Source organism: Corvus hawaiiensis, chromosome 2 (assembly GCF_020740725.1).
Source record: "Corvus hawaiiensis isolate bCorHaw1 chromosome 2, bCorHaw1.pri.cur, whole genome shotgun sequence".
NCBI lineage: Eukaryota > Metazoa > Chordata > Aves > Passeriformes > Corvidae > Corvus > Corvus hawaiiensis.
In genome coordinates this window covers 39,504,243-39,532,189 of record NC_063214.1, presented here as the reverse complement: position 1 = coordinate 39,532,189, position 27,947 = coordinate 39,504,243, and the positions used below count along the sequence as shown (strand labels likewise).

General features: G+C 39.1%; 1 protein-coding gene across 3 annotated transcripts; it reads right to left on the bottom strand.

Annotated features, from left to right (window-relative positions):
* Positions 1 to 28: 28 nt before the first annotated feature.
* LOC125321902 (glutamate carboxypeptidase 2-like) lies at positions 29 to 27,305 on the bottom strand. Of its 3 annotated transcripts, none has more exons than XM_048295323.1 (19): positions 27,129 to 27,305; positions 25,652 to 25,760; positions 22,443 to 22,629; positions 21,554 to 21,655; positions 19,563 to 19,688; positions 17,438 to 17,624; positions 16,195 to 16,288; positions 13,948 to 14,046; positions 12,164 to 12,249; positions 11,052 to 11,171; positions 9,612 to 9,694; positions 9,283 to 9,346; positions 8,693 to 8,760; positions 6,644 to 6,735; positions 5,746 to 5,836; positions 4,681 to 4,945; positions 3,768 to 3,849; positions 2,388 to 2,480; positions 29 to 1,380 (listed from the first exon to the last, which is right to left on the bottom strand). In XM_048295323.1, exons 1-19 carry the CDS (start codon positions 27,244 to 27,246, stop codon positions 1,191 to 1,193), a joined length of 2,256 nt encoding a protein of 751 aa, XP_048151280.1. In that variant the 5' UTR covers positions 27,247 to 27,305; the 3' UTR covers positions 29 to 1,190. The 3 variants fall into 3 exon arrangements, 2 of the variants coding, with proteins under 2 accessions (XP_048151280.1, XP_048151281.1); XM_048295324.1 differs by lacking the exon at positions 27,129 to 27,305 and adding an exon at positions 26,022 to 26,656; XR_007201757.1 differs by lacking the exon at positions 29 to 1,380 and having other exon boundaries at positions 2,392 to 2,480; positions 4,835 to 4,945.
* Between the last annotated feature and the right edge of the window lie 642 nt (positions 27,306 to 27,947).

Sequence of the window (27,947 nt, the reverse complement as noted above, 5' to 3'; positions counted from 1 at the left end):
ACAGTTAAGCAAGATAATGACTTAATTATAATAACTTGTCTAAAAGGTTTTAATGTGAAGTATAGAAATATTTATGAATAAATGAAGCCTCATGGAAAAGAAAATAATCTACCATGATACTGAAAACCATCAGATCATAGTTTTTTTAAGACATGGTAGAGTCCTCAGCTAGCATGGCACATCAAATCACACAAAATATTAGCTCTGCAAGAGGTTAGTAATCCTCCAGTGGCAAAATGTCAGGTGAAGGGATCTGATTTTCTGAGTCTTCCCTGTCTGATCTTGGATGTCCCACGGTCCATCATAAGAGTAAGCAGCACATGATAACCTGACATACAGACTCTACAAAAATGGTAATAATTTGATATCCTTTCAAACTAAGGACATGATGAATTTTCTTTGCTTCTGTCTTCATATTAAAAACACCTTTATATGGGCAAGGCATAGCACGGGTGGATTTTGGGTAAAAGAGTAACAATAGGGTCTTCATCTCGAAAGACATTTTGTGAGATGACTATATGTCTGACAAGATGTACTGCCTTGTTTTAATTCCAGTGACTAAAAGCTTCTTGCTTAAATTTATTTGCAAACAGCTGCAAGGTTCAGCATGTGAGGAAAAGAATGTCATGGATGAGTATTCTGGGCTGGCTGCCCAAAACTTGTTATGATTATTATACATCCCGCACATGGTATGTGACAGTTTTCCCATCTCCATCCATGAATCTTTGTGTAAAAGGAGGGCTGAAAGGTCTGTCTTGAAGTATAATTATGCAATCCCAGGGTAAATAACAAAAAGGCAACAACAAAATTAGTAACTGATAGAAACATGAAATGAGTTCTTTTTTCCTGAAGAACTATGAAGCTCACTATAATAATCAAGCTAGAAAAATTCAAAATTCTGAAAATAAATCCAGTGGTTAGCAACTATTAAAATACAAAGCTGAGAGAAAACCTGAAACATTTTCACTCTCACTTCAGAAGACATCTAAATCCTGAGCTCTCAGAATGGAGTACATTACCTTGTTAACATTACTAAATGCATTCCACTTGGGTATATTATTTGCAAAGACCAAGACTTTTTTGATTTTTTATTCTTTGTCATAATCCTCCTAGTGTTTTCAAATGCTCCACTTTTAAGGCCTCTGCAAACTGTCACATTTAGTGTTCATTGACAACTATATTGTTCATATTTATGCTACTTCTTTCAGTGTTTCTGCTGCTGCCTGCACAGTGAAGGCTGCAATGGAAATCTGCCTCTTCACTTCTTCCCAGGCTTCATGTTGATCAGCTTTGCTTTCGATATCAAACATGGCATCATAGATTCCTGGGAAGGATTCTCCTGCATATTTGTTGTGGCTGCTTGGAGCAAAGATAACATGTCTGTGGGGAAGTTGAGGGAAAAAAAAATAACAGTATTATGCATTAGGAAAATAAAACATACTATTTTATGGATAAAACTAGTCTGTTTCTATACCAGCTGTAAACTCTTGACACTGAAGATGTAAATAAATAAGATTATTGCAGCAATAGTAGCTAAAGTCCATGAAACAAGAAAATAACATAAGCTACATTAAGCCATATGAATTCCACAGCCTTTTAGCTACTTGAGATAAAGTTAACTAAAGTATTTTCCTTTCCCTCAACTTAGATGAAATTAAAAGATTTTTAAAAAGCCAACTTTTTTTCTCAGAGCTATACAGAGTCTCCATCAGATACAGGCAGGCTTTGAGGTAGGAAAGACTTTTAACAAGAGACTCTGTTCTCAGTAGATTTTTAACCATGAGCTATGAGAGGTACAAAGATTGTAGATCTTAATTTCTCCTTCTGCAGTTAGTTTTTAGTGGAGAGATTACTGTTCTTAATTATGCAGACTGGTAAAAGGACCAAAAAGCTAGACTTAATTCACTGCCTCTTAAATAAGATTTACTTCTTGAACTGGATGAGAGGACCACTGAATTCCTTCCCAGCTGTTTCAGTACTGCTCTCCACACTACATTTGCTACCATGACTGTGCTCTTAAAATTATTTAAATTGTAGGTACTTCAATTATACTCTATTTCACTTTCAAATAATAAGAACAACTTCCTGAAGTCCCTACAACAAAAATTACTTAAAATGACTCCAGGGCGAAACTTTTACATCTGTTTAGAAGTCACATGAAACCAAGAGGAATTATCTGAATGGGCTTCCTACAAGACTCTTCCTCATTCTGTAGAGTGTGTCACACTGAAGTTTCCCCCAATGTCGTTTCCCCTTTTCAGTCTTATTCCTCCTGTCTCATCTACTTTTAGTGTGGTGAATAAAATCATTGTAGCTCCATTTAGAGACCTGTAAATCTTAAAGGAATTCTCATAGCATACTCCCTGAGAAAAGTAAGCCTTTCTCACCTATAGAATGGCCTGCCAGGTAATCCAAGAGGGTCGATGAAAGCCCTTTCTAGAAACATGAGCTGATCATTTAGTGATCTGACAGCAAGCAGGCTAAAAAAAAAAAAAAGGCAATATGTTGAATACATTAACTACAGTGTGTTTGACCTACTCTTATCCTGGCATACACATTGGTATTTATGAAGGACAGCAGATCTGTGATGTTGAACTTTAAGTGTAGCCCACAAAAGATAGCCCATGTCAGCCAACCTGCACAACAGAATTATGCTGATCTATCCTGTGACAGAGTCTGGTTCGTAACTGGAAAGTCTCTTAAAGCTGTTTTTAAAGGCCAAGTGATAGTGTTGAAGAAGACAGCATTTCAGGTATTTTGTCTCATGTTGCCTCTTATTCCTTTATTTCCTTTTCATGAGGATGCTTAGGCAGAGCATTCTCTTCTTTTGTACAACAGTTTTCTAAGGAACCTCTTTTCCACAAAGCCAGCCAGCCACAAACTACTTCAATAAAGTTGCATTTCTTTTTTATGTAAAATCACAACATCTCAGAAAAAGGAACCCTGTGATGGTACAATCATCTTTTGAGCCATCTGAGATTGAGTTTTTCTGATGGTAGATTTTAAATTCCCTAGAGCATAGACCATCTGTGTCTGTGTGCTTTGAATAGCCCTGAGCATACTGTCGATGCTTAACAAATAAAAGAACTGTGAAGAAGGTTATACAGAGTATATGTGGGCTTGGTGGTTTACATCCAAAGTAACTTGTAGACCTTCAAAGGCATTCAACAATAAAAAATGTTAAAATTTATATCACAGTAAACCTGGATTAATTCTACTATCACTAAGGAAATTGCTTCAAGTTTACAGTGGTGCAAGCAGAAACTGAAACTGGTTGGTTGAATTAAAGCATAGATTTTGGCCATCCATCAATAAAGCCATTTTGAAAATATCACATACAGGTCATACGTCATAAATGTTGTCTTTTGCATAAGAGGTTACTGTTATCTCCTTTATCTGAAAGTTGCTGCCATTAAAAAGATGGCTTTTATTCTCAGTTAGTGTTCCCTAAGGGTAGGCATATGGCTAAAGTAGATTCTTCCCAAGAAATGGAACATACATATATGTATATACAAAAGGAAGTTTGGCTTGTCGTTCTGGGCATGGCCTACAAAGAATACATTAAGAATTAAGTCAAGTGCAAACTAGGCCTTTTGGCATAGGTGGTGCATAGAATTTCTTGAAAGCTCATCAAAACGCTTGCGACAACTGCAGCTTCATTTTCTTTCTTTTTTTCAATTAAGTGGCACCAAGTCAAGACTAAGCCCTCTTGAGCACAGAGAACTACATGGAGTATTTGACTGGAAGAAAAAATGAGTTAAACTTACTTGTTGGTATCTATTTGTTGCAGTCTCTCATGAAAGCTAGCAGCAAGTTCTGTAAAATTCTTCACAGCTGAAAACAGAGCATCTGGAGGGAGCAGGAAGAAAGCATTTAACTTCAGATTCTGAAGATATCATTTAACAAATCAAATTCTTCAATTAAAGCTTTATCTTCCACTGTGATCATGATCATGAACTGTTAAAAGTCTCACTTAAGGAGTCTCACTGAAGGAAAAGAAGGTGACCCCATATTCCTACATTAAAAATATGTAATTCTGTGTGAAAACCTCTCTTAGAAACAATAGAAATAAGTATTTTTGTGAATATTGTTTACTATTTGCTACTTGAAGAATATACAGAAATATCAAAAACTGGATCATGGAATGAGAACCAGACTGTGTAGATTTTATAAATCCCAGCAACCTGTGTGTTACTGTTACATCCCTCCACACAGAGTTTTGAGAAAGACTGAGAACATGCGTGTGTGTCCACACACATGCACGTGTACCTGATCTTGGTCATTAGCAGCCAAATCCTAAACTGAATACTCTATAATGTTGCTAATTAAAAAAACGCTTCTCAGGCACAGAATTACCCAACACTATAAGCTGCAAAGCTGTGTGATTTTTTTTTTTAAGGAAACATGGCAATGATATATTGTTGTCAACACTGGCAAATTACACGCAGGTCAAAACACATGCAACTATCAGTGTTAGCTCTATTTAGTGGTGGCATAGTCCCTACATAGGCATTCTAGTGACCAAATAATTCCCATCTCAAATTAATGGAGGGTGTTGCTCTTGTTTTATTTACTGTTCATACAGCACCAGGTAAATACCAGGTTGTGACTAAGACATCCATTAATATAAGGCACTGTTAGCATTAACAGAGGAAGGATGTGATGAAAGACTGTACGTACCAAAGAATACATTGTATGTTGCCAGCTCCTCTTCATGATTCCTTGACAAATTATAGATGATGTGAGCATAGCTGCTCACAGCTGAGGCATAATCTCTACAGTCAAAAGGAAGCACAACAGAGTCGGCCAATTCGAACACCAGCCCTCCCCGTACCTGAGCTACTGTCAGATGATTCTTGAAAGTGGGATCATAAAACTGTTCCACAATTTCATAGGTTTCATAGACACTGTGGTAAACTGGATAGCTGCTGTATTTTTCTACGTTCTGGAACAGAAGAAACCAAACCAAAACAAAACCATTCTTCAGCTATGAATATTTCAGTGTGGCTTGAAAACCTTTGCTGTGGGATTCAAGGCACAGTAAAGTTTATGTGTTCAGCTCATACTAATCCTATGTAGTCACTATAGACAGTCGAAGGAGAAAAACTGGTCAGTGGTGGTTCTCTTAGACATTAACCTATGATGAGATGAATGGTCATTTGGAGAAATCTCTCTCCACTGACCACATACACAGCCCAAAGAAGGTAGCTAAGCACAGACACGTAACTCTCAGTTGGCTAAATCCAGGTGAGATTGGACTTCCTCTCTTGCTGGATTCAACGATCATTTGTGTCTTTGGATATTTCTTCCTTTTCAGAGGAAATGACCGCACTGAATAGTTTGCTCCTTCAACATTTCTCAGTTAATCTCTTCTCACAGTAAGCTCCAGAGCCCAACCCATATTTTCAATAAAATACAAACCATTTTGAACTCAAAGCTTTGTAAAGTGTTACAAATCATTCAAAAGTCACCATAAGCTACTCAGAAGCCTTCATCAACCATAGATAATTTTGAGCACATTCATTAGTCCTGAGCAAAAGTCCTTTTATCTGATTAACACCAAGTTAATCATTCTTATTTATTACATATTTGTGTTGAGGTAGCACATACAATTGTAGTAATTAACACCACTCTGACACACTGAACTGAACTATCCTAAAAAGCTGGAAGTCTAAAAGGGTCCTTTACAGGTGATGTTATTCAGGCAGTTACAAGGGAAACCAAACTCCAAAGACACAGACTTACCCAATTTTTACTGTAACGTGCTCTGCCTGAAGCGATGCCAAGACGTTGAAAAAAGGCTTCAAAGTCATTGCCAGAACCCAGTTTATTTATTCTTTAAAGAAAGAGGAAAATGTCTTGAGTGACAATACTTAAAGTATAATTTTAGTTTGCTTTCAAGTATACCATGGCAGTTATTTATTCAGCAGTCAGTCACTACACACTACACAGTCTTTTCCTAGTGTGCTCTTTTTAGTCAATACACCATGAACTGCCTCTGACTCCTACATTACCTGCACCTCATCAGTTGCATTCTCAGAGGGGCAGTCTCCTTTCTCCAGGCCAGAGACACCCAGTTCTCAGGAGGAGAATTCACCTCACTGTCGTTTATCACTGACAAGAACCAATGACCTTCCTTCTGCTGAGCTTCCACTATCCCAAGCTCTCAACTCAGAGAAATCACAGCAGTACCAGCATGGCTTCATGAAATAATATCAGTTTTTGAGATTCTGTAGAAACACCCTGGTAAATTTGAAGGACAATTTTGCAAAATCCTGCCTGGTGTGCTCCCCAGCCACCTGAACTCAGAGGCCTTCCAGGAGACAGGAAAAAAGTGCAAAGGAAAGCTGTTGAGTTAACATCTTGTGCACCTGCCACTGGCTTGTGCATACTACCATTATTTGTCTAAATCTCTATAAACTTTCATATATAAAGCCTCCTGTTCATCTACAAAGGCATGTTCACAAAACTGTGTTACAATAGGGTATCAGCTGCAATCATTGCAACTCTGAAATTAATACCAGCTGAGAATCATACCATTTCTTTTCAGCACTCAGCATTTCATAGGAGTATTTCTTTAAAACCCACAATCCACAAGTTATAATAATGTTTGGTATATAATTTGTTTCCTTTTTTCACTGACCTGGGGACCTCTTTATATTCACTTGATGGATTTTTTTTATACCAGCTCTCATAAAGAGATTTTCCTTCAAACCCTTCATCAGGACTTGGTATCTAGAAAAAGACAAAAAGTACAATTTTAAATGTTACCAAGCAACCTGTTATCACACCAAGCCTATGGCTTAGGGCAGTGAGCAAATCATCTTAAGTCCCTCAACCTTTCTGCATTTCCATTTTAACACTTCAAATGCATAGCATTTTCCAGAAAAATAGTTTATTTGCTAAAAAGTAGGTAACTTTAGAGGGAAGAAAACACAAGGAAAGCAAAACATTTCAAGTCAATATTTACATTCTGATATTTCTTTATGAGATTTTCAGCCATTTAATTTAAATATTCAGCAGAGAAACCTCTTAACAAAACCAAAACAATCTGCTTTCCTTTGGCAGGAAATTTCAATTTTGTCTTACTTAAATCCAGAACTGTTTCTACCTTGTTTCAATTCACAAAAAATATGTTTATGGATGCAGAAGCACCTTAGAAGGGCTAAGTGCACAGTACCTGGTGTTTATGTCATCATAGCTGCTAGAGGGGCATACAAATCATGATCATTCTAAAGTTCATTCCTATCACTGGCTAATTTGCAGGTAACTGAGCAGCTTAAACACTGTGGATGTTTTTTCATCTTTATATTGATGGACTGCTGAGGTTTTACTATTTTGGATCTATTAAAGATTATTAATATACATTCTATTATTAATATACCTATCTTCTATCTAAGAATTACTCCACAATAGGAATCAAATTAAAACTGATTTATTTGGGTTTTTGTCCATGAAGGAACTTGTTCATAGAACAGAATTATCACCATGAAGACTTTTAACCACAGATTAACTTTGGATGGGACCACATGGGACATGCTTCGTGATCAGTATTCTCTTCAGACGTCAGCCACCAACAAGCTGTGGTTACATGCATTCATCAGCCTTTGCTTCCCAGCTCGAAGAAGGGTTACACAAGCATTTTTACTGGGATTTAGGTCAACATTTTAATGACAGCTCTTTGGTGTCCAAACTGAGGCTCTGCTGACCTGATTTCCTGACAGTTCTGAACACCTTCACTTAGCACAGGTTACCATGGGAACTGCAGGTGATCAACTCTTCTGGAGTTCAGGACAGAAATATCTTTATCTGGGTACCTACTTTTAACAGAGTTACATTTTATTTGCTGTCTTTTAATTGTCAGAAAATTTTTATATTGATTTACTACTTTTCCTTTACTTTTGCACCAGTCTAATGCCAGCCTCCAAGTGATAATAAATTATCAACCCAAGAAAAGACAGATAACTGAATACATAAAGCAGATCACAGAATATACACAGTAGTTGAATATACATTACATTGGCATCTAAAACATACACAAAAACTAATTAAATGTTCATTGTTTGATACAGTTGAACAGAAAAAAAACCCTCAGAAATAAAATGCCAGCCTCTAAGACCCACTCCCAGAGCAAGGAACATCTTACATCTAGGATGTTGTGGCTATTTCCTGAGAAAGGTCCCTACCTCTTAATTTCGTGTTCCACACGAATGTGTGAGAGCATCATGGTCAGAGACAATGAATTACTAACAGGGTACACTGAAGCTGAGCACATTGACCAAACCTGTCACATCACACAAAAGCAACATGGTAGCCACCCTACTTTCTTCCCCTGCCTAAAGGGAGTCAGAGTCTCCCACCACCATGGGCATTCTAGTAGTTGATCTGGGCAGCCAGGTTTGTGCTTGTTTCTGTCCTCTAGTTCACAGCATTCCCTTATTCTTTTGTTCTTAGAAGTAATGCTTTCACAGGAGGAGTGGAAAAATCCCCTAATCCTGAATAGCTAATAATTTAAAGGTATAAGCTTGGAATCCCCTTATCCCTCCTGGGAAAAAACTCCAGTTCCTTAGCTATTGACCTAAAAGGGATACTGCAGTCAGAAAATAAAGATCTCACACCATATTTTACAGACAGAACCCCATCAAGTAAGTGAGCACTGAACATACTGGCTAAAAGTTTCAAGTGATATTACCTTTTTAGTCAGACTGTACACCAGACTGTACATCAGTGGTGTGCAATCCACTCTCAGTGTGTAGTTTCCTGAAAAAACATGAAAAGCTATTTATTTGAAGAACGAAGTTCCCTCAGCTGAAATTTCATGCCATTGTTTAGTAACAAGAAAGGGATTAAGGAGCTACACTCTTTATGAGAAGCAAGCTGACAAGAGCCTTCCTGTGATCTTCTCAGTGCATTTCTGTTGGCTGGGATAAATTACAGCCCAGCTTTTGAAGCAAGTCTTAAGAGCTTTTCTTATGCCCCATGATTATTATGCATGTTATAAGAGAAAAAGCTGACTCTAAAGCCACAGAACTCATGGCATAACACTTCCTGCCTCTCCTATGACCTCCCAAATAGTGTAGCTACTGTAAAGGACTTTTTCCCTGACACAACAGGAATATCTGAAGGATACTTTATGATTCCAGGTCACAGTTTCTTCCCATATCCATTTCTGAATTAATGCAACAAAAATTATCACACCTAAGGTCTTATAAATCTCCCAGCCAAAATCCCTCCCAGTCATACCATCACTATTCCTGTAAAACACAAGTCAAATCCATGTACCTTCGACGGAAGAATCTGCATTGATATAAGCCACTCCCCGTGCTTGCAATACTTTGGCATTTTCCTGTGAGAAAGAGAAAAAGGAAGAAAATGCTGATAAACTTTTTTTCCCTCAGAACTACTTTCCCATTCATGAAAGAAACAGATGTTTCAAAGATATACTGCAAGGAGCTAGAGATTCTTGGTAGTTCAAAAGGAAACTCAAGGGAGAGGGAGAATGTGGTGTGTGAGGAAAAGAGGGGGAGGGAGGGAAGAAGTGCTGCTTTCTAGTGCAGATTTCTCAAAGAGCAGCTACCATGGAAATTTCTTTTTGAACACTATTGGTTTACCTCAGCCCACTCTGTTGATCCTAACAAGCCAAATTCCTCTGCATCCCAGCTTGCAAATATCACTGTTCTCCTTGGTCTCCATCCTGCAGTGAGAGACCATGAAAATTGTATTACAAAAATAAAGGATGCTTGTTACATGACTAATGTGAAAACATATGGCATTTTTGGGGGGCTCATCTTTTACCATGATCTGTGGGGAATGAGATATTTATAAGGAACTTTAGCATCAACTTCAGTAACCTAATTTAAGAAATGATTTGTTGTTGTGGCAATCTCACCTCTACTTCAATATTGTGCCAAATAATGTATTCCTTTGCATCTCTGACCTTTAAATGCAAGAAAATTTTCTAGAATCTAAAACTGATCAAGGAAAAATAATGTGCTGTGCACAAATTCTTGAAAGAAGGCTTTTCTAATCCTATTGGTCGGTTCTATTTAGTATACATTGTATACCAGTGTCTACTCTGACTGAAAAGTGGCATATTTTCATATCTGCTACAGAAATTCTTTGACCTGTCTTTCAAATGACAGATTTCAAAACCTAAGAGATTCCCTGTAACTTTGACAGATCACCTTCAAAAGAAAAATCTTTCACTTGAAGTCCTCCATTCAATTTAAACCCAGGCCAAATGGAACAGGCTCTATTGCCCTTCTGCTGTGTCTCAGCCCAAAGTTTTCTTTGAAGCTACAGGAACTTTTTCATCTTTTAGTCCCTTTCTTTTTTAACTTTTAATTTTTTTCCCATTTGCATTCCAGAGACAGCTTCCCCTGATATTCAGTTACCAGGAGGAAATGGAAATAACACTAAATGTCAATAGGTTTTATGTGTAATAGGCAGGCAAAGAACACTTCTCTTGCATAGTATTTATGTCAGAGCTTCTCTCCATTAAATGTCAGATAGGGAGACAGCATTTGCTCTGACAGGAGCAGAAACTTGGTGCAGTTGACATTTGTTCCTATTCTAATGCAACTAGGCATGAGGTATTTTTAACCACTACCTCCTACTACGTTTGCACAGCTCATTTTCTGCATTACACTGACATCCTTCACTTATTCTTGAGTATGCCTCCCAGCAACAGTCAAGTGCTGAAAAGGCTCTCAGTGTTGCCCTGATGAAGCCTTTATCAGTCTACCACCGTGTCACCTTTATAACACCACTGACATATCCAGTCTGACCAGCCTCAAATACACAGTAGTCAATTGTACCTAAATGCTGTGTTTATTTCAGCATCCCCCATTGTGTGTTTTGTTTCCCTCCAGGTGTACTATCTCTTGAGCAGAAGTACTTCACATGTACCAAGGTGCACAGCAGTGTGTTTATTCAAGACATCAGTGAAATAACACATTTTTAATTTCAAGCATATTTTTAAATCTCACAGAAATCAATGGGCACAGCTGAGAGCAGCTACTTTGATGTGCTTTATTCTTTCATTACATTACCTTTCTCTTTCAGTTTTCCAAAGCTCCTCACAATCTCGTGAACCACAGCTGCCCCACTCTGAGGATCAATGCCACCAAATACCCATGAGTCACGGTGGCCTCCCAGGATGACATACCTGTCTAGAGAAATTAATTTTGGAGGTTTACTTAGGAAAACTTTTTCCTGACATAGAGATGTTAACTTGAAGTAATTTCTAATTTTCCACGTATGTATCAGGCAACAGAGATTAAAAGTTTATAAAATACAGGATAGAAAGGTAAAAAAGTTTTAAATTTCTGAAGACATTTCTCTGTATTTTCGGTCAGTGCTGAAGAATTTGTCAAACCCAATAACTGGATCCCACACGACTTAAAACCTCAAACTCTGTATTGTTACTTCTATTATTAAACATACTACAGGTTTACTCTAAAGATACAAGCATCTTTCCATACTTCACAATAGTATGTTTCACAGAGAAGCTGACACACTAATTGTATCTGTACAGCACACAAATTCACAACATTAGGGTGTGCTGAATGAAGTATTTCTCTCTGGATCTATATAATCAATCACAAAAAGGGTTGTCCAAATCATGGCAGAGATACGATTATTGAGATAAAATTCAGACTAGGTCTCTGTTCTACTATAATATGGTTAATAGTTGTGGTTTAGGCAAAAGGAAAGTGCTGCAGTTAGAAGATAAAAGTTGTTATCATCATTCATAGGGGTGTCTATATATCTGGTTTTTTGGAGTATAAAATCACACTGGTTACAAGAGACTGTAAGACAGACAAAAAGTCAATTGTGGTGGATCTAGTGTCTTCCAATGGAATGCAAAATCCATTGCCATGTTTATTAAGGAAGAATATCCACTTAAGAATATTCTTTCAATTGCAAAGTTACTTGCCTGAAGACAAGTATTTCCATCTTGGTTATGACTCCCCTTTGAAAATTAGCATTTACAGTGAAAGTACTGACATACCCTGAACCATATGAAAGCCAGTGCAATAAATATTTCAACACCAAAGATCATGCAGTGCAGTATTTCAGAGAAAACTATATTCCTCATGTCCCCCTTCTAACCATGAAGGTCACTGCTCACTCACATTATGCTGAAGGCAAATGGTTTTACCTGGTTCCACCATGCCTCTGATGGTACCAATCACATTGTAAATCCTTCTTACTTCATTGTTGTTATGAATGTGCATTTTCACCTTTCTAGTGTATTGGGAAGAAAATACAAAGAGAAAATCCACCAGATTAGATAATCAAACGTCTTGACGCCTTTCAAAAGTGTACAAAATAAATGATAAGGAAAGCATTTTGACCAAATTTATCTCCTATTAAACCAAAGTAAATCTGAAAATATTACAGTGTAGTTTTTTCTGGATTCATACTTGTGCAAATGAGAATAGCATTTAGCCCACGACAGCTATGTAATATTTCTGATGACAACAATATTTATATAGATAACGGGATCAGAACTCCAAAGATCTTTTGCTAGCAGCTACTTTTTAAACAGTGCAAGAAAAATGGAAAACATCTAATGTTAAAAAGGTAAATAGTTCTAATTTTCTCCAGTTTGGTGCAAATCAGAACTGACTCCATGTCCTGGTTTCACCCCAGCCAGCATCCAAGCCCCACACAGCCACTTGCTCACCCCCTCACCAGCAGCGAGAGAATCAGAAGGATAAAAGGTAGAAAACTCATGGGTTGAGCTAAAGACAATTTTATACATAAAGCAAAAGCCATGCACACAAGCAGACCAAAACAGGGAACTAATTCACTGTTTCCCATGAGCAGGCCGGTGTTCAGCCATCTCTAAAAGAGCAGAACCCCATCATGTGTAATGGTTACTTGGGAAGACAAACACCATTGCTCCAGATGTCTCCCTTTCCTCCTTCTTTCCCCCACTTTATGTAGTGAGCATGATGTCATATGGTCTGGCACATCCCTTTGGGCAGTTGGGGTAGCTTCTCCTGGCTGTGTCTCCTCCCAGCCACCCCCAACATCCTTGCCAGTGTGGCAGCACAAAAAGCAGAAAAGGCCTTGGCTCTGCGTAAGCCCTGCTCAGCAATAACAAAAACATTTCTGTATTATCAACCCTGTGTTCATGACCAACGAAAAACAGGCTCATACCAGCCACCAGTGAAGAAAATAAACTCTACCCCAGCCAAAACAAGAACACTCCAGCACAATCAATACTACTGCAGCATCTCAGGCAGCAGAAAATCAGACAACCTGAGGTGCATCAAGAGATTTTTTCTATAACATCAAGAGTTGTTTATCTGTGCCACAGCTGAAGGTGTAACAACTCAGCCCCAAGGGTTCATATAAAGTTCAAAAAGTATGAACAATTGAATATGAAGTTAAACAGTTCATATGAAGTCAGTACATTGCACTCAGACAACATTGAAACACATAGACTTTAGTCCTAAACTGTAATTACTAATTCAGTTTAAAAACAATCTGAAGCAATAAATTGACATTGTAGTTTAAGCTCTTTTTCTGGAAAACCTGATGACTGGAAAAACTGCTTATATAAAGCAGTTTAATATTGCTTTATATAAGTCAATAGCTAAGACAAGAAGCTAGACTCACATGAATTTAAAAAAGACAACAAAAATTAAAAAAAAAAATCACTAATTCACTCTCAACAAATAGTTTTTCAAAGGCTAGATGCTTGTCAAATGAAACTGGTTCAGGACTAGCTGGAAACTAAAGAAGTAGGTCATATCCATAAAATCAAGACATAGTGTACTAATTCTTTGCACTGAGCGTATCTGAGCCAAGGAAATAGCCAAAATTAAAGGAGTTATGTAAATAAAGCCAGCTACTCTATCTTTGGTCAAATTCTATTGCTCTACCTTTTTTTCCTCTATCCCAAGCACACTCTCCTTAGGAAACAAAACTGACCTTGTAGAATAATTTCCTGCGAAACCAGGACCAACGTTGTAAGATACATTCAAACTTCCTTTCCAGCTACTATGAGGTGGTGCCTCTCCTCCCATATTACTGTTATGGAAAAAAAAGAAATCATTATTAGCTACAGACACCTTAGAACAGCACCAAACTCAAATGAGGAACCAGAAACCACACTTTGCTAGGTCCCATGCACACACAAACCAGTGCTGGTCTTTGTTTTAGACAATTTATACTACAAGCTTTGGCAGGAGAATAGCCTGGAGTTTTAGGTACACTAATACTAGTAAACTAACACAAAGCAATAATCCTGAGCATAGAGATTAGCTTGGAATGGCCTCCAGCTACCCTGGGAAACAGTGGTGGCCTCAAAAGGTCTTGCATATAAACTGCCTCTTCTAAATGGTCCCTGGAACATTCTACTGCCTTGGATTGCATTTGCATTTGAATTAGCAGAGAGCAATTTGGCCTATTCCAACTCTTCAACAGCACAGGCCATTGTTTTCTGGTGCCTGTCCCTGCACACTGTTTAATCTCATAGCATAGACAGTCGATGGGTGTCAAAGATGGCTAAAGTGGAGAAACATGATCAGTCCAAGTCACCCTTTCTTGTTCCATTGTCAAAAGTGATATGTTTTTCCTGTTAAGACAACTGGAAATGCAGTAATTCAGTGGATTGCAATCACCCAGACTTATTCCCCTGAAGGATTTATATTTTTGACATGAACTTCTGAGATACAAAGAAGGTATGCTGGATTTTCTGGCTCTCAGGAAGCAAAATACATTTATTGTAAATGAAAGCATATCTTCTACTGTAAATGAATACTCAGTCAAGCTTTATTCCACAGAACACTTCAACAAGTCTTCAGGCCCTTACTAAATTTTTTATATAAAAATGTGATAGCAGCAATAACAAGAAGCTATGACTTCTCAAGACAAAAGTGAAAACAATGATCCAGTATTTTTAAAGGATTTAGGTTTCATTTATAATTATTAAAATCAAGTTCTAGTATTATTTACCACTTATTAAACAGAAATGTCTGGCTACATCTTATTTATACATAAATCTGCTCTATCACTACTAATAGGCAGTGGATAAAAGAGGTTTTTAACCTATACCTTTATAGACATCACAGTTATCCTGGTAACAGTGATGACTATAAAGTTTTAAACAAAAGACAATTTGTAGATGGATTAGTCCATAAAAGTTTGGGAGGAAATAGGAAAAACAGTAGAACAGTGTTAATGAACATCAGGTATGCAAAAACAGCAAAGACAGTAAAATCCTGCCTCACATGAAAATAAATAGCTTCAACACTGTAAGGGAAATTTGCATAGAGAACCAACAGATTTTTTTTTTATGACTTAGTATTCAAATAGAGGCATCTGACAGAGCAGAATGTTAGCTCATGTGATTTAGGCATAAAATTCCTATACAAACACTTACCCAGGGTTATGTTCATTTACTGCCCTAAACACTTATCCATCATACTGTTGCCAACCCTGGCATTTCCTGCTCTGCATCTCTACATTTGATACAGATGATTTCTACTACATTTTTTAGGGGAATGATACATGTATGTCAACTCAATCACATCATAGGTTTTTTTTAGAGAACTTATTTGGCTTGTTAAAACCATTATGAATTTGACTGCTGTCCACTGGCAAGCTGGTAGCCTGCCTCCATGCCACTTGCATGTTTAGCAAGCACACTTACTTACATGTAGTTGTCTATTCAATCCCCTGTCACACTCCCAGTTTCCTCAGTGGCCTCACTAGCATCATTTCATATTTAAACAACATAATACACCTGATTAGAGAGAGAATACACCTTCCTTTAACAGCGAACAGGACAGATATTGTCTCATCAAACATTCATGGCAACTGTTTCCCAGGACAAATGAATGACTTCATCTGTGGTCTTTTTTACATGACAGGTATCATGCCAGCCTCAATGGCATGATAAGCAAAAATGTTTGCTTTTATTCACACTGAGAGGCACTTAGTAATTCCAATATACTTGACTGACCAAGATGTATAACAAATGATCCTTTCAACTCTGAACATACCTGGTATGTAACAATAGGTACCACACTTACCTCCTAATGAGGAACAAACATATTATTTCAACGGCTACAGGAGAAGCACAGTACAAAAGTCTTTTTACTCTCTTTTCAAATACTCCCATAACTTCCAAAAAAACAATCTGCTAAAAATTCCTCATGCCCCCCATGCACTTACCGCAGTAATAACTCTGCATCATGATAGCCAATAGGATGAACCGGAATTTTTGGGAGCCCTACACCGCTGGCTTTGTCTAATCGGTATGTGTATTCTGAAAGCAAACAACAGATATTTGTATATTTACAAGTCTCAGAAGGAAGCTGCACAATTCATAGCACAGTCCTAACACTGGAGTCAGGAATAATCATTTCATTTTCCTGGAAGCTGAGCTGACATCTTCCCAGTGATCTTATTCTTTGTGCTTTATCAATGTGTTTTCAGAGAGACACTAATGAAGGTTCTCCTATAGTGTCTACAGTCATGCATTTAAAGATGGCTGGAAATTTTAAAATTATTTGTTCCTTTTTTGTGTTGAAGTACTTTTACGTAGAAATATTTCTCTTCTTGACAAAGAAGTTCAGACTAAGCTACACAGAAAGAACTAGAACAAAGAGGGAGCCCATAGTCTGATGCTTGGAACATTCAGCTGGGAACTAAAAAAAATTTGTCTGTTGAGAAAGAGATGCAGATAAAATCTTATACACTGGACTGCTGAATATTCTGGATTGTTGTTTTTGTGTACAAAACAAAATCTAGATTTTGTTCTGACAAAGCTCAAATACAAATAATTTTTTTTAAACAAATAAGAATCTTACTCTTCATGATGTGGACAAAAGCGTATATGGAAGAGTTTCCTCCTTAATACAACATTTACAGGGACCCTTTGTGTGAGAGATAGGGATTCATCTGTGAGACCACTGACTCTAGCATGAGGAACCAGAAATTTTCTTCCTGGTCTGTTCTGGCATGCTGCTGTTTTGAACATGTATCTCCTTCCAGCTCAAGTTCTGCTGCCTAGAGGCAACACTGCCCCTCACTTAGGGACTACTTTTCTTGAGGTGACTGCCTCTCTCAGATATGCTGGCCCAAGTGCTGGCATAGATAGTTCTTAATGAATTTCAGTCAAAATTATCTGGTTCAGTTGCTAAATGAAACAGCTTAGGCACAGCTCAAGCAGCTGAGGAAGCCTAAGGTGAAGGTGGTGAATACAGATCAGCACTCTAGGGCTCCCCCTAATATCCCCTCGCTTTCTCTCATGCACCATTTACAGAAGTGGCCCACTGCAGTGAAACCTGAAGCTGCCTCTTTTAGCAACAAAGACTAAGAAAAAAGTGTGTTGTTACAAGGGAGAAAACATCCCCACCCCCTGCCCTTTCCTGATACCAGACCCTCAGAGAATGCCTTCTCTAGAGTCACTCACCTTTTGCAGGATAACCTGGTGTCAGAGGGTCCCCTGCCCCATTCAGGTTTAATACATTCCCACGCTGGGCTCCTCCACCTGGAAGGTTCCAGCCATTTGGATAAGGATCTACTCCAGGTGCGCAGTAGTCAGCAGGGTCAGAGTACAGAATAATTCCCTTGGCACCCGCCAATTCAGCATTCTTCACCTGCAAAGTACATCTCCTGTCTCTATCCAGTCCTTTATAGCTTGACCCCAGAGTCCAAGGGGAAAAAGAAAGTATAAATTACAATGATTTTTTTCTCAGGGTCTTTTACAGTGCTTGGGATAAGTAAGAAGCCCATAACTGTCTCATAATTTCCTGAAAAATATATATGCAGATATCAGGTTTCATATGAAAGTCAAAGGTCTGCTGCTGCTTTGACTTTTAGTTGGGAGATAACAACAGTGGCATGGAAAACATCCTCCACAGTATTGCTGCATAACCTGAGTTTTCATTCAGTCATCCAGATCAATACAATCAGCTGACTATTGAAATGTACACACTATGAACAGAAAAAACTGTATCACATTAATGCAACAGTATCTTTCAGGCAGTCTTGTACTTACCTTATTTACCTAAATGACTCCTGAATGTATCTCAGGGTTCAGACTACGCAGGAAGATTGGAGAGCTTGAAACTGCCTTTGGCTGTTTCTTTCTTTGTGAACAAGATTAACTGCAGAGAGCCCATATTTTAGGCTTATTGTGGCAGAAGGACTGACCTGGATGCTGTTTTAAAAGTGTTCATGTGTGACTTTATTATTGTACAATATATGTCATTCTGACATCCCAATCTGGTTTGCTACTAGATATGAAAGTGATGGATAGTGACTGAGTGACAACTAATCCTCAACAGTTTTAAATTTGGGTACTTTAACTCAGAAATATCATAGCTTTTTTTCCTTTTCTTTTTTTTTTTTTTTTTAAAGGAAATGCAGTACTTGCCTTCATCCTCCATCCTATTTTTGCACACCATTAGGAAGTTGAAAAACTTTCTGTACAGTCCTCCAGATTTTATACAGGCTACCAAATTCTTCAGTATATAAGCAGTCATTAGAAATACTACTGTAAGAATTAAGATATCCCTTTGTGTCAACAAGGGCATATAATTTCCAAATCACAGGAAAACTGCCTCTCTAGATAGTAGCAACTCTAAAGTATTGGTGTTTCATTTTAAGAAAAGATTCACAGACAATAAAACCTTTGTCAATTTTTAAGTCTTTTCCATTCAGATAGTATCTTTTGGAGTGGTAAACAATTAAGTGAAAATATTATCTGACCCAGAATATGAGTTATATACCACTTTTCACTGGTGAAAATGATATATTTGTAAACCAGTGAGTTATCTATTTAAAAGCTTCACACAAGATTAATCAACAGCATATAATAAGAATTGGCATTCCAGTGAATTCCATGCTTGATACCCCCTTAGGTGACTGACAAATACAAATCACAGACCTGCTTAAATTAGGGTCAAACTAGTTGTTGTACAAGAGCCAAACACACTTAAAATAGACTGTCTTCTTACATCTCTGTTGAGAAACAACTTGAGTGTATGCCTGAAGTATGTACAGGATTATGTCCTTTCCTGTTAGGTCATGGAAATCTGCCTAAAACTGTAGTTTAAAAATAAATTTATATGACGGGGACGTTGAATAAACAAATACAGAATTTAAAATAACCTCCATATAGTTATAGTCTCTGTCTGGTGTACAGAACCATTATAAAGAAACACAACATTGACCTGGTAAAGAACAGCTGAACCAATAGGGAAGAATGATCTAGTTCAGAATTAAGTGTATGACACTCTATTAGTGATATTTTGGAACAATTTATAGAATGCAAGTGAATATTAAAATATGGAACATTTTCCAACTGATTTACTTTTATCCTACAAATGTATTACATATTTATGAAATGTACATTTGACAAGCTCTACTAAAGAATCATCTTTGAACGCAGGGTCTATGAAAACTCAGTTACTCTCTAATCTCCAGAACAGCTTAGGGAAGTGTTTCAGTCTCTTGAAAATGCTGAAGAGCAGAACAGTTGAAGTGGGAATAACACTGAGAAGGGCAGTAACATTTTTATACACAGGGATTACCTTATTTCCTCTGAAGATCTTCCCATATCTGGCAATAACAATCTTTCCTGTACAGTTAATTCCCATTACACGTTCTAATGTAAAGAAGTCCTCGGTGCGGCCATAATTCACATACACCAACTCACCCTGAGAGAAGGAGGCAGGATTTGAAACAATGTCAAAGAGCATGTTGAAAGGAGGATGTGATCTAGTAGGATAACAACCTGGGAACAATGATCTCTGAGACTGGCTGCAGTATGAGTCCTTTGATTGTAAAGCAATTACGTAGACAAGTGACTTTTAGTGAATCCTGCAATCCAAAGCTGCCAGACTTTGTGCAAAACAGAGAATGTTCACATATGACTTCTGTATCAGAAACTTAAAGTAAGTGCTCAGATAGCATTTGCTTCTCTTTGTAGTCTGCTTAAGCTGGAGTCAGTCTTGGATAGCTGTAAGTATGTTGGACACAGACACCACAGTAAATTTCAGTTGTATTTTATGCAGTGCAGTTCACAGCTTGTTTAATAGAATGGTTTTTAACATAAAATTCTTGGCCTGCAAGGACTCAGAAGAGCCTTGGCCCCATTGGGTATTCCTGCTGAGGAGCTTTATACGTGCTCCTCCTGTGCTGTTTGCAGTATAGATGCAGACAACAGCTCACTGGAGAATGCTATTGCTAATAGCCCTAGCTAAGAACCTGGAGGTCTTGTCAAGCTATTATTTTATAATAAGGTGAAAATCAGCATCATATTTTGAGAAGACAATCTGTCTTTAGGTATTGTTTTCATTGGTTACAAGGTTCTTATATTTAATTAAAATAAAACAAATTCCTAAAGAAGGACGCTAAAGCTTTTTAAACTTGTTTTCATTATTTCCCACATCTCATCACTTACTCTCTCCACAAACCAAATAAAGCAGTGATGTTATTCTGTCTTTCTTTGGTGATATATTATGATAAAAGGTCAAACCCCATTAATTTTATCTTTCTATGCTCCAAAATTCCCACTGCAATTCTTGAAACACTCAAAACTCTTATGTCCCAGGGTACAGATTCTGTACCGGTTCTTCAGCTGGTTTTCTGCCTGGTTCTCCAGCTTTCTTTTGAGTATCTGAGGCAAATGAATACAGTATACCTTTTGTTTTCTGGACTTGAACAGCTTATTAACAAACTTCACAAAGTACATGACTGATATAATACTCAGCTGTGTGAACAGAAGCATTAGCAGAGCCTGGACCAGATGACTTCACAGGGTTCTGCCAACCTAAATTATTCTACGTACAGACAGGAAAGATATTGCGAAAAACACCAAGAAATTCTAATCTTACAAAACATTAATTGAAACCACTAATGATCACAGACCAGAAAACTCCTGTTTCACAGGCTAGCTTTATCAAAGAAAGTCCATCAGCTGGTACCATATTTATAACAAGACATGAAGGATTAGCATTAAATTCAGATCACAGCAACACTTCCATCGCCACCAATAGCTTTTCAAGCATACTCAACACTGTGCAGCTATACCTGTCAATGTGAGCCTTGGGCAAGCAGCATTTTGAAAAGTGAGACTGTTCATTTGGCTGTGTAAATGTAACAGTCTATTTGTCCACCAAGAAGGGAAACAATGGTGCATAGTTACAGAAATGTCTGGGGAAATTTACAGCAGCTGGTATTAAAGATTTATTGCCATATTTTTTAAGGAAAAGAAAAAATAAAATCCAGTTCTGACTCAAACTAGAGAAAAAAATCAAAGATACGTATGACTGCTCAATTTGAACATGGCTTCATGACAATAATCCCAAGAATATCAGAGCTAGGTCACTTTTCCTGCTGGGGGTAAGTTGGGTTTTGAACTAAAGCCTAAGGAATTTCACATTATTCTGTATTGCTCTCTGATATTCTGTGCTATGCTACAGTACACTGTGGTATTCCATCTTTTCTATTACTATTATTTCTATTTCTGCCTCTGCTTCTTTTCCTACTTCTGTTACTACTTCAATTCCTACTACGTTACCTCAGGCATTCCTTGGGCTGAAAAGGCACTGTAGGGCGGCACCACATCTCTAACAGCCTCATATCCTGGAGGAGGAGGCTCAGACAATGATGTGTTGAAAATCTGATGGGAAAGGAGAAAAGGAATAAAGTAAACAAGGCAATATGGAAAATAAGTACTTTCTGTTCACAAGCACATTTCACAAGCTTTTGCAAACTAAAGGACTCTAGTTTTAGAATTCTACAAAAGAAGTGGCCAAAACTTCAGCAAGCACTGGGCATCCTTTACAGTAGGCATGCTCAGTGTGTGAACACAAATCCCATCTCCACTCTTCACAGAGAATCCTGCATAAATGAACACAGGGTTCCCTGAAGTGGTCTCAGTACAGCAGATAAAAGCAGGTTAGATCACAGTGGTAAAACTGCTTGCATTCTGCTCATCCCTGAAGCTTCTACATGCACTAGAGCTAGCATGTAATGAACTCATGCCCCTTGTGATAGCACACCTCAAGGCCTAAACTCTAATCTTCCAGAAATTGAATTTAGCAGAATCATCAATACTGTACAACAAATCAGTGCAAAGAATGGTGCTGACCATGGTTTCTTTCCTCTTTCTAAATAATGGAGTGATTTTCAAACAATTGAATTACGTGGAGTAATTCACTTACATAATTGTCCTTTAATCCACATGTCAGGATGCTGTATGAATCAGGGTAAATACTAGTATTCTTAGCACATATATTATGAAACAAATATGCAAAATATAAAAGCAAACTGGAATCCCTGATTTCCATGAACTTTGCATCAGGCCCAAAACCATTAAGTGAACAGAGGACAGTTTTCCCTCACAGCCTTCCCAGGTGTATGAAGGTGATTTTGTTCCCTGGTTGGAAAAATTATGGATTTTGTACCTCATTGCCATGCTCATCGATTATTGAGATGTAGTTGGGCTTAGTGTCATTAGGGTAAGAGAGCAAGACATCATAATGAACCAACTGAACTGAATCCAAACCAAATTTCTTCCACTCAGCTTGGACTTGCTGTGCCAGATGCATATTTTCCTTTGTTCCCGCTAGGTGAGGGAGCTGTGTAAAATTGCTAGAGAAAAGGAAGAAATGAGCAGGGTCAGGCATTGAAGGTCATAATCAGAACTCCTCTTAGACTAGCTGGAAATAAACATCATAGAAATGATCAGATATACTCAGGCTAAATAAGGACCAAGACTTCTCTGCATCTATGAGTTTTTCTGTTGAGGTGAAGGGTTTCAGGCTGTCCTGATCTAGCACAGGTATTTTTATCTTCCTTGCAGCATGGTTTAGCAAGAATGGTGTGATGACACCAGCTATGGGGTGTTGTCCTTTTTTTACTGCTTGTCTTGTGAGCAGCAGTAGGCGTATGCACAATTAGACTTTATCACTGTGAAATGATAAAAGAATTGAGTAAAATTATCTTAGTGTATTCAATTTAGAAAAGTGCATAATTACTCTGATACTTACTTGCAATTAACTAGATATTCTCCTTGGATCCCACTATTTTAATTAATTTTGGCACAAATAGTGATTTATTTAAAGGTTCACTCCTAGTGTGTCTTGTTGGTAAGTAAAAGAGAGTGAGTTTTGAGTACTGTATAAACAAGGAAAAGAAAAACTCAACAGTTTGTGACTTAAAAGTCATGCCAGCATGAATAACAAACAGCAAAAGAGAACATAAATAGTGAACAGCCCATTGTCTGAAAAAAAAAAATTGTCCAGACCATTGTGAAAGCCCAGTGGTGAAGCCAGCTGAAAAAACCCTCAGTTGAATGAGGCTGTCATCATGATGTCCTCATTCTATCATATGACCATGCCATAAACATGCCACAGCAGCATGTGTGGCACCAGCTGGTGTTAATGAAGGAAATTGTATCTTCGATTACGAAGGGGTGTGAGATTAGGAAAAACTTAAATTCTTGAGTTCAAATAAGACCAAAGCCATCAAAGAAAGCACTTGGAAAGAACTATACATAGTATAGTATAGTATAGGTTGTAAGGGATCTACAACATTCATCTAGCCCCACTGCCTGACCAATTCAGGGCTGACCAAGTTAAAACATGTTCTTAAGAGCATTGTCCAAATGCCTCTTGAACACTGACAGGCTTGGGCCATTGACCACCTCTCTAGAATGCCTGTTTCCAGTCTGAACACCCTCTTGGTAAAGAAATGCTTCCTCATGTCCAGTCTGAAGCTTCTGTGGTGCAGCTTTGAACTATTCCTATGCATCCTACCACTGGATACCAGGGAGAAAAAATGAGCACCTCTCTTGCCATATCCCCTCCTTAGGAAGCTGTAGGGAGCAATGAGGTTGTCCCTCAGCCTCCTTTTCTCCAAACTAGACAAAGTCCTTGGCAGCCAAATGCTGCTGTATAAAATCACATTCCTCTGATCATGCCAACATCTAATACTGTACTAAAGTCACTGTTTTAGTGACAGCATCGTCTTCTGGATGACATATACTGAACCAAGACCACACTTATGTGTTATTGTGAGTGAGAATGGCTGTTTTCTGTATGAGTTTAAGTTTTCTGTAAGTGTTTAAGTATCACATTTTCATTAAAAGCTGATTTGTGCAATAACACTTTCCTCTATTACATTCCCATTTAACTGAACATTGTGTTTTTCTTCATTTTCTCTTCTAATCTGACTGCCTGTAATGGTAGTTCTGAGGAGTGACTAAACATCTGCCTTATTTCACTGCAGGTCTGGCCACATGACAGTTAATGAGGTACAATGTTTTCTGTTTATGTACAGACAGGGAGTTTAGAGGGCAGGAAGGTCTTTTCACAGAGCTATTTAACAACAGTTGACTTTGCAGGAGCCAAAACACAGGTTAAGACTCTAAAAACTCCTAAATCTTTGGTTTTGAATGTGTATGTTATAGTCCAGTACATGACTGCTATGTAGTAAAGAGACCATACTTTCCACGTAATTTTTTTGCAATAGTTCATGGCAAATGCACTTAGAATGAAAGCAGTGGGATTGCCACAATCTTATAAACTGAAAATGGTCTTTTAGTAATTTAGTTTTGCATAACTCCATGTTATGTAATCAGACTGGGAGTATGAGGCAAATCCAAATTTGTTGATTATTCCTACAATAGCTGATGCTCTTTCTTTACACTGAAACTAAATTCCTGTCAATAAACTATGACTTGTGGTCTATTATTGACTGGAGTAAATACAAGTTTTAACAAATACTACACTCTCTTAAGAGAAAAAGAATCCATTTACAAGATCCCTAAAACAAACAAATCAAGTACAAGTTTTAACAAATACTACATTCTCTTAAGAGAAAAATAATCCATTTATAAGATCCCTAAAACAAACAGATCAAGTACTTGCAGTTAAAGCTTCTAAGTTACTAAAATACAGAAATTTATTACATTAAATTCTAATAGACTTTAAAATATCTATATTGTCATGTTCCATTGTTTTGAATTGTTTGAAGCATGGCCAGCAAGTTGAGAGAGGTGATTCTGCCCCTCTACTCTGCTTCATGAGAGCCCACCTGCAGTGCTGTGCTCAGCTCTGAGGCCCAGCATTAATAAGGACAAGGACTTGATGGAACAAGTCCCAGAGGAGGCCATGAAAATGATCAGAGGGCTGGGGCATCCCTCCTGAGAAGAAAGGCTGAGAGACCTGGGGCCACTCAGCCTGGAGAAGGCTCCAAGACCTTACAGCACCTTCCAATACCTAAAGGGGGCTTACAAGAAGGCTGGAGAGGGACATTTTTCAAGGGCATGTAGTGATAGGAAAAGGGATAATGGCTTTAAACTGTCAGAGGGCAGGTTTAGATTAGATATCAGGAAGAAGTTCTTCACTGTGAGGATGGTGAGGCACTGGAAAAGGTTGCCCAGAGAAGCTGTGAATGCCCCATCCCTGCAAGTGTTCAAGGCCAGGTTGGAGAGAGCTCTGAGCAACATGGTCTAGTGGAAAGTGTGCCTGCCCATGGCACGGGTGTTGAAACTAGAGGATTTTTAAGGTCCCTTCCAACATAACCCATTCTACAATTCTGTGATCCTTGGGCTGGTTCCCACTTGATTATTTTTTTCTTGTCTGAACTGATTAGTCTACACACTGCTTACTAAAGAAAGTGTTTGATGTTTTCAGCTTTCATCTCAGCCATGAATGCTGTCCTCATCTCCTCATGAGTACTCAGAGATGTCTTCTTTTCTGTAGGTTTTGCAAACCAGCCTGTACAACACATAAAAATACAACAGTAAAAACATCAGAGCAATATTCTTATGACATACACCACTTCTCTTTGGTCTCCCCACAAGGTTTGCACTGTTTTACATTTACAACTGTTTTTATTTCAGCACATACAAGCAACCATAACCTAATGTGTTAATCCCACAAATGGTAAGAGAACTTATTTGCCTAGGTAGATGTTGAGTGATATAAAATACTATATTCTTATATATTTATATACTCTCTCTATATATATTTATTCACCTGTTATTTTCCTGTAGATGCTAAGGAGACTTATCTGTCTTCCTTGAGCGCCAGAACATCATGCTGTCAGTCATACAGTTACCTCCATAATAAGGCAGCAGCTTTACAAAAATGCACAGAAACACAGGCACACTTTGTAAGGAACAGATGTCTTTTAACTCCTTTCTCACTCTCTGGTCTGTCTGGCTCTTATTCTGGAATCATTCCCTTACTGAGCAAGCACTATCAGAGTAAGTGATGAGAGGAACACCTGGCTAGAAAGAGAAGTGTTCCTGACATCTGTTTTTAAGTCAGACTGTACACATTCAGAGCTTACGCAGCAGCAGCTACATGGGTAGTGGGAATGAGAGAACCAGTGGATTGAAGAGGGTAACAAGCTGGCACCAATGAGGCAATGGTCACGGGCACAGTGAAAGGCTCTACATGAGAGAGGAATTCAGTCGGGACTTCCCAATGGCACCAATCCCAAGTACATACCGAATGGCATTGCAAAATACAAGTGCCTCTTTTGTTTTCCTTCCTCCCCTAAGCTCATCCTGATTCATACGTGGAACCAAAAGAAAGGTAGAGAGGGGGAATCTCTCGCGACAGCAATCCTCAGTCCTGTCTGCTTGGGACGAGGAGTAGGTGAGACATTGAATTAAAGACTATTTCTCCCCTCCTGTCCGTGCCCCGCCAGCCCCAGGTTTTCTGGCTGGGGCTGAGGCTGTTTCAAGGCAGCAGGGTCGAGGGGTATGTCTTTTGTCCCCTCCTCACAAACCCAGCGCCCCTTTCTTTTGCCCACAGCATTATTTTATTTCTATTAACTTTAACAAAAAGTAAATAGAAAAACAAGGCAAAGACACAAAAACCCCTTCTTCTGCGGAGGAGCTGGATATCCCAGAGAGGGTCACTGACTGTACCTGCCCGGTGTGAAGGGAGGGAAGCAGGGAGGGTGGTATCGGCCGGCTGAGCACGGACTCACCTCAGGCACCCTTGGCACAAATTCCCGGGTGCTGGAAACCCGCCCGCTTCTCCCCCCACCCCGGCCCTTCCTCGGCCCGTCTCCGAGCCACGTCCCCCGGCTGGACGAGCCCCGATGCGAAGGAGGGTTAGTCTGCACTGTACCGATGAGGAACCCGAGGAGGAAGAGCCCCGCCGCTGTGCCCAGGACGACAGCCCAGAAGCGGCCGCTGGCTGCCCTGGGGCCGGCCGGCTCCGAGCGGGCTCCGAGCGATGTCCACATGGCTGCCGGCCCGGCAGCCTCACGACTCGCTGTGCCCCGCCGGCTCCCGCCTCGGCGCGGCCGGGAGAGCCCCGCTCTCCCCGCTTTCCCCGCCCCGTCCCGCCCGTGGAAAGGCCCTCCCGCCGGCACGCCCGGCCCCCGCTCTGGCGGAGCCCTGGCGGCTGCTCCAGGCTGCCCACCTCCCCTCTGCCAGACCCCTCCGGTATCCTGCCGCCCCGTGTTTCACAGAATCACAGAATCAGTTAGGTTGGAAAAGACCTCTGAGATCATCGAGTCCAATCTATGACCGAACACCACCACATCAAGAAGACCATGGCACCAAGTGCCACATTCAGTCTTTCCTTAAGCACCTCCAAGGGCAGTGACTACACCACCTCCTTGGACCCATTCCAATGTCTAATCGCCCCTTCTATGAAGAAACTTTTCTTAATGTCCAGACTGAACCTCCCCTGGCACAGCTTGAGGTTATCCCCTCTTGTTTTGTCACTGGTTGCCTGGGAGAAGATGTCGATCCCCACCTGGCTGCACCCTCCTTTCCGGCAATTGTAGAGAGTGATAAGGAGCCTCCTTTTCTCCAGGCCAAACGTCCCCAGCTCCTTCCGCTGCTTCTCATGGGACATGCAATCCAGACCCTACACCAGATTCATTGCCCTTCTCTGGATACTGGAGTGTCCTTCCTGAAGTGAATGGCCCAGAACTGG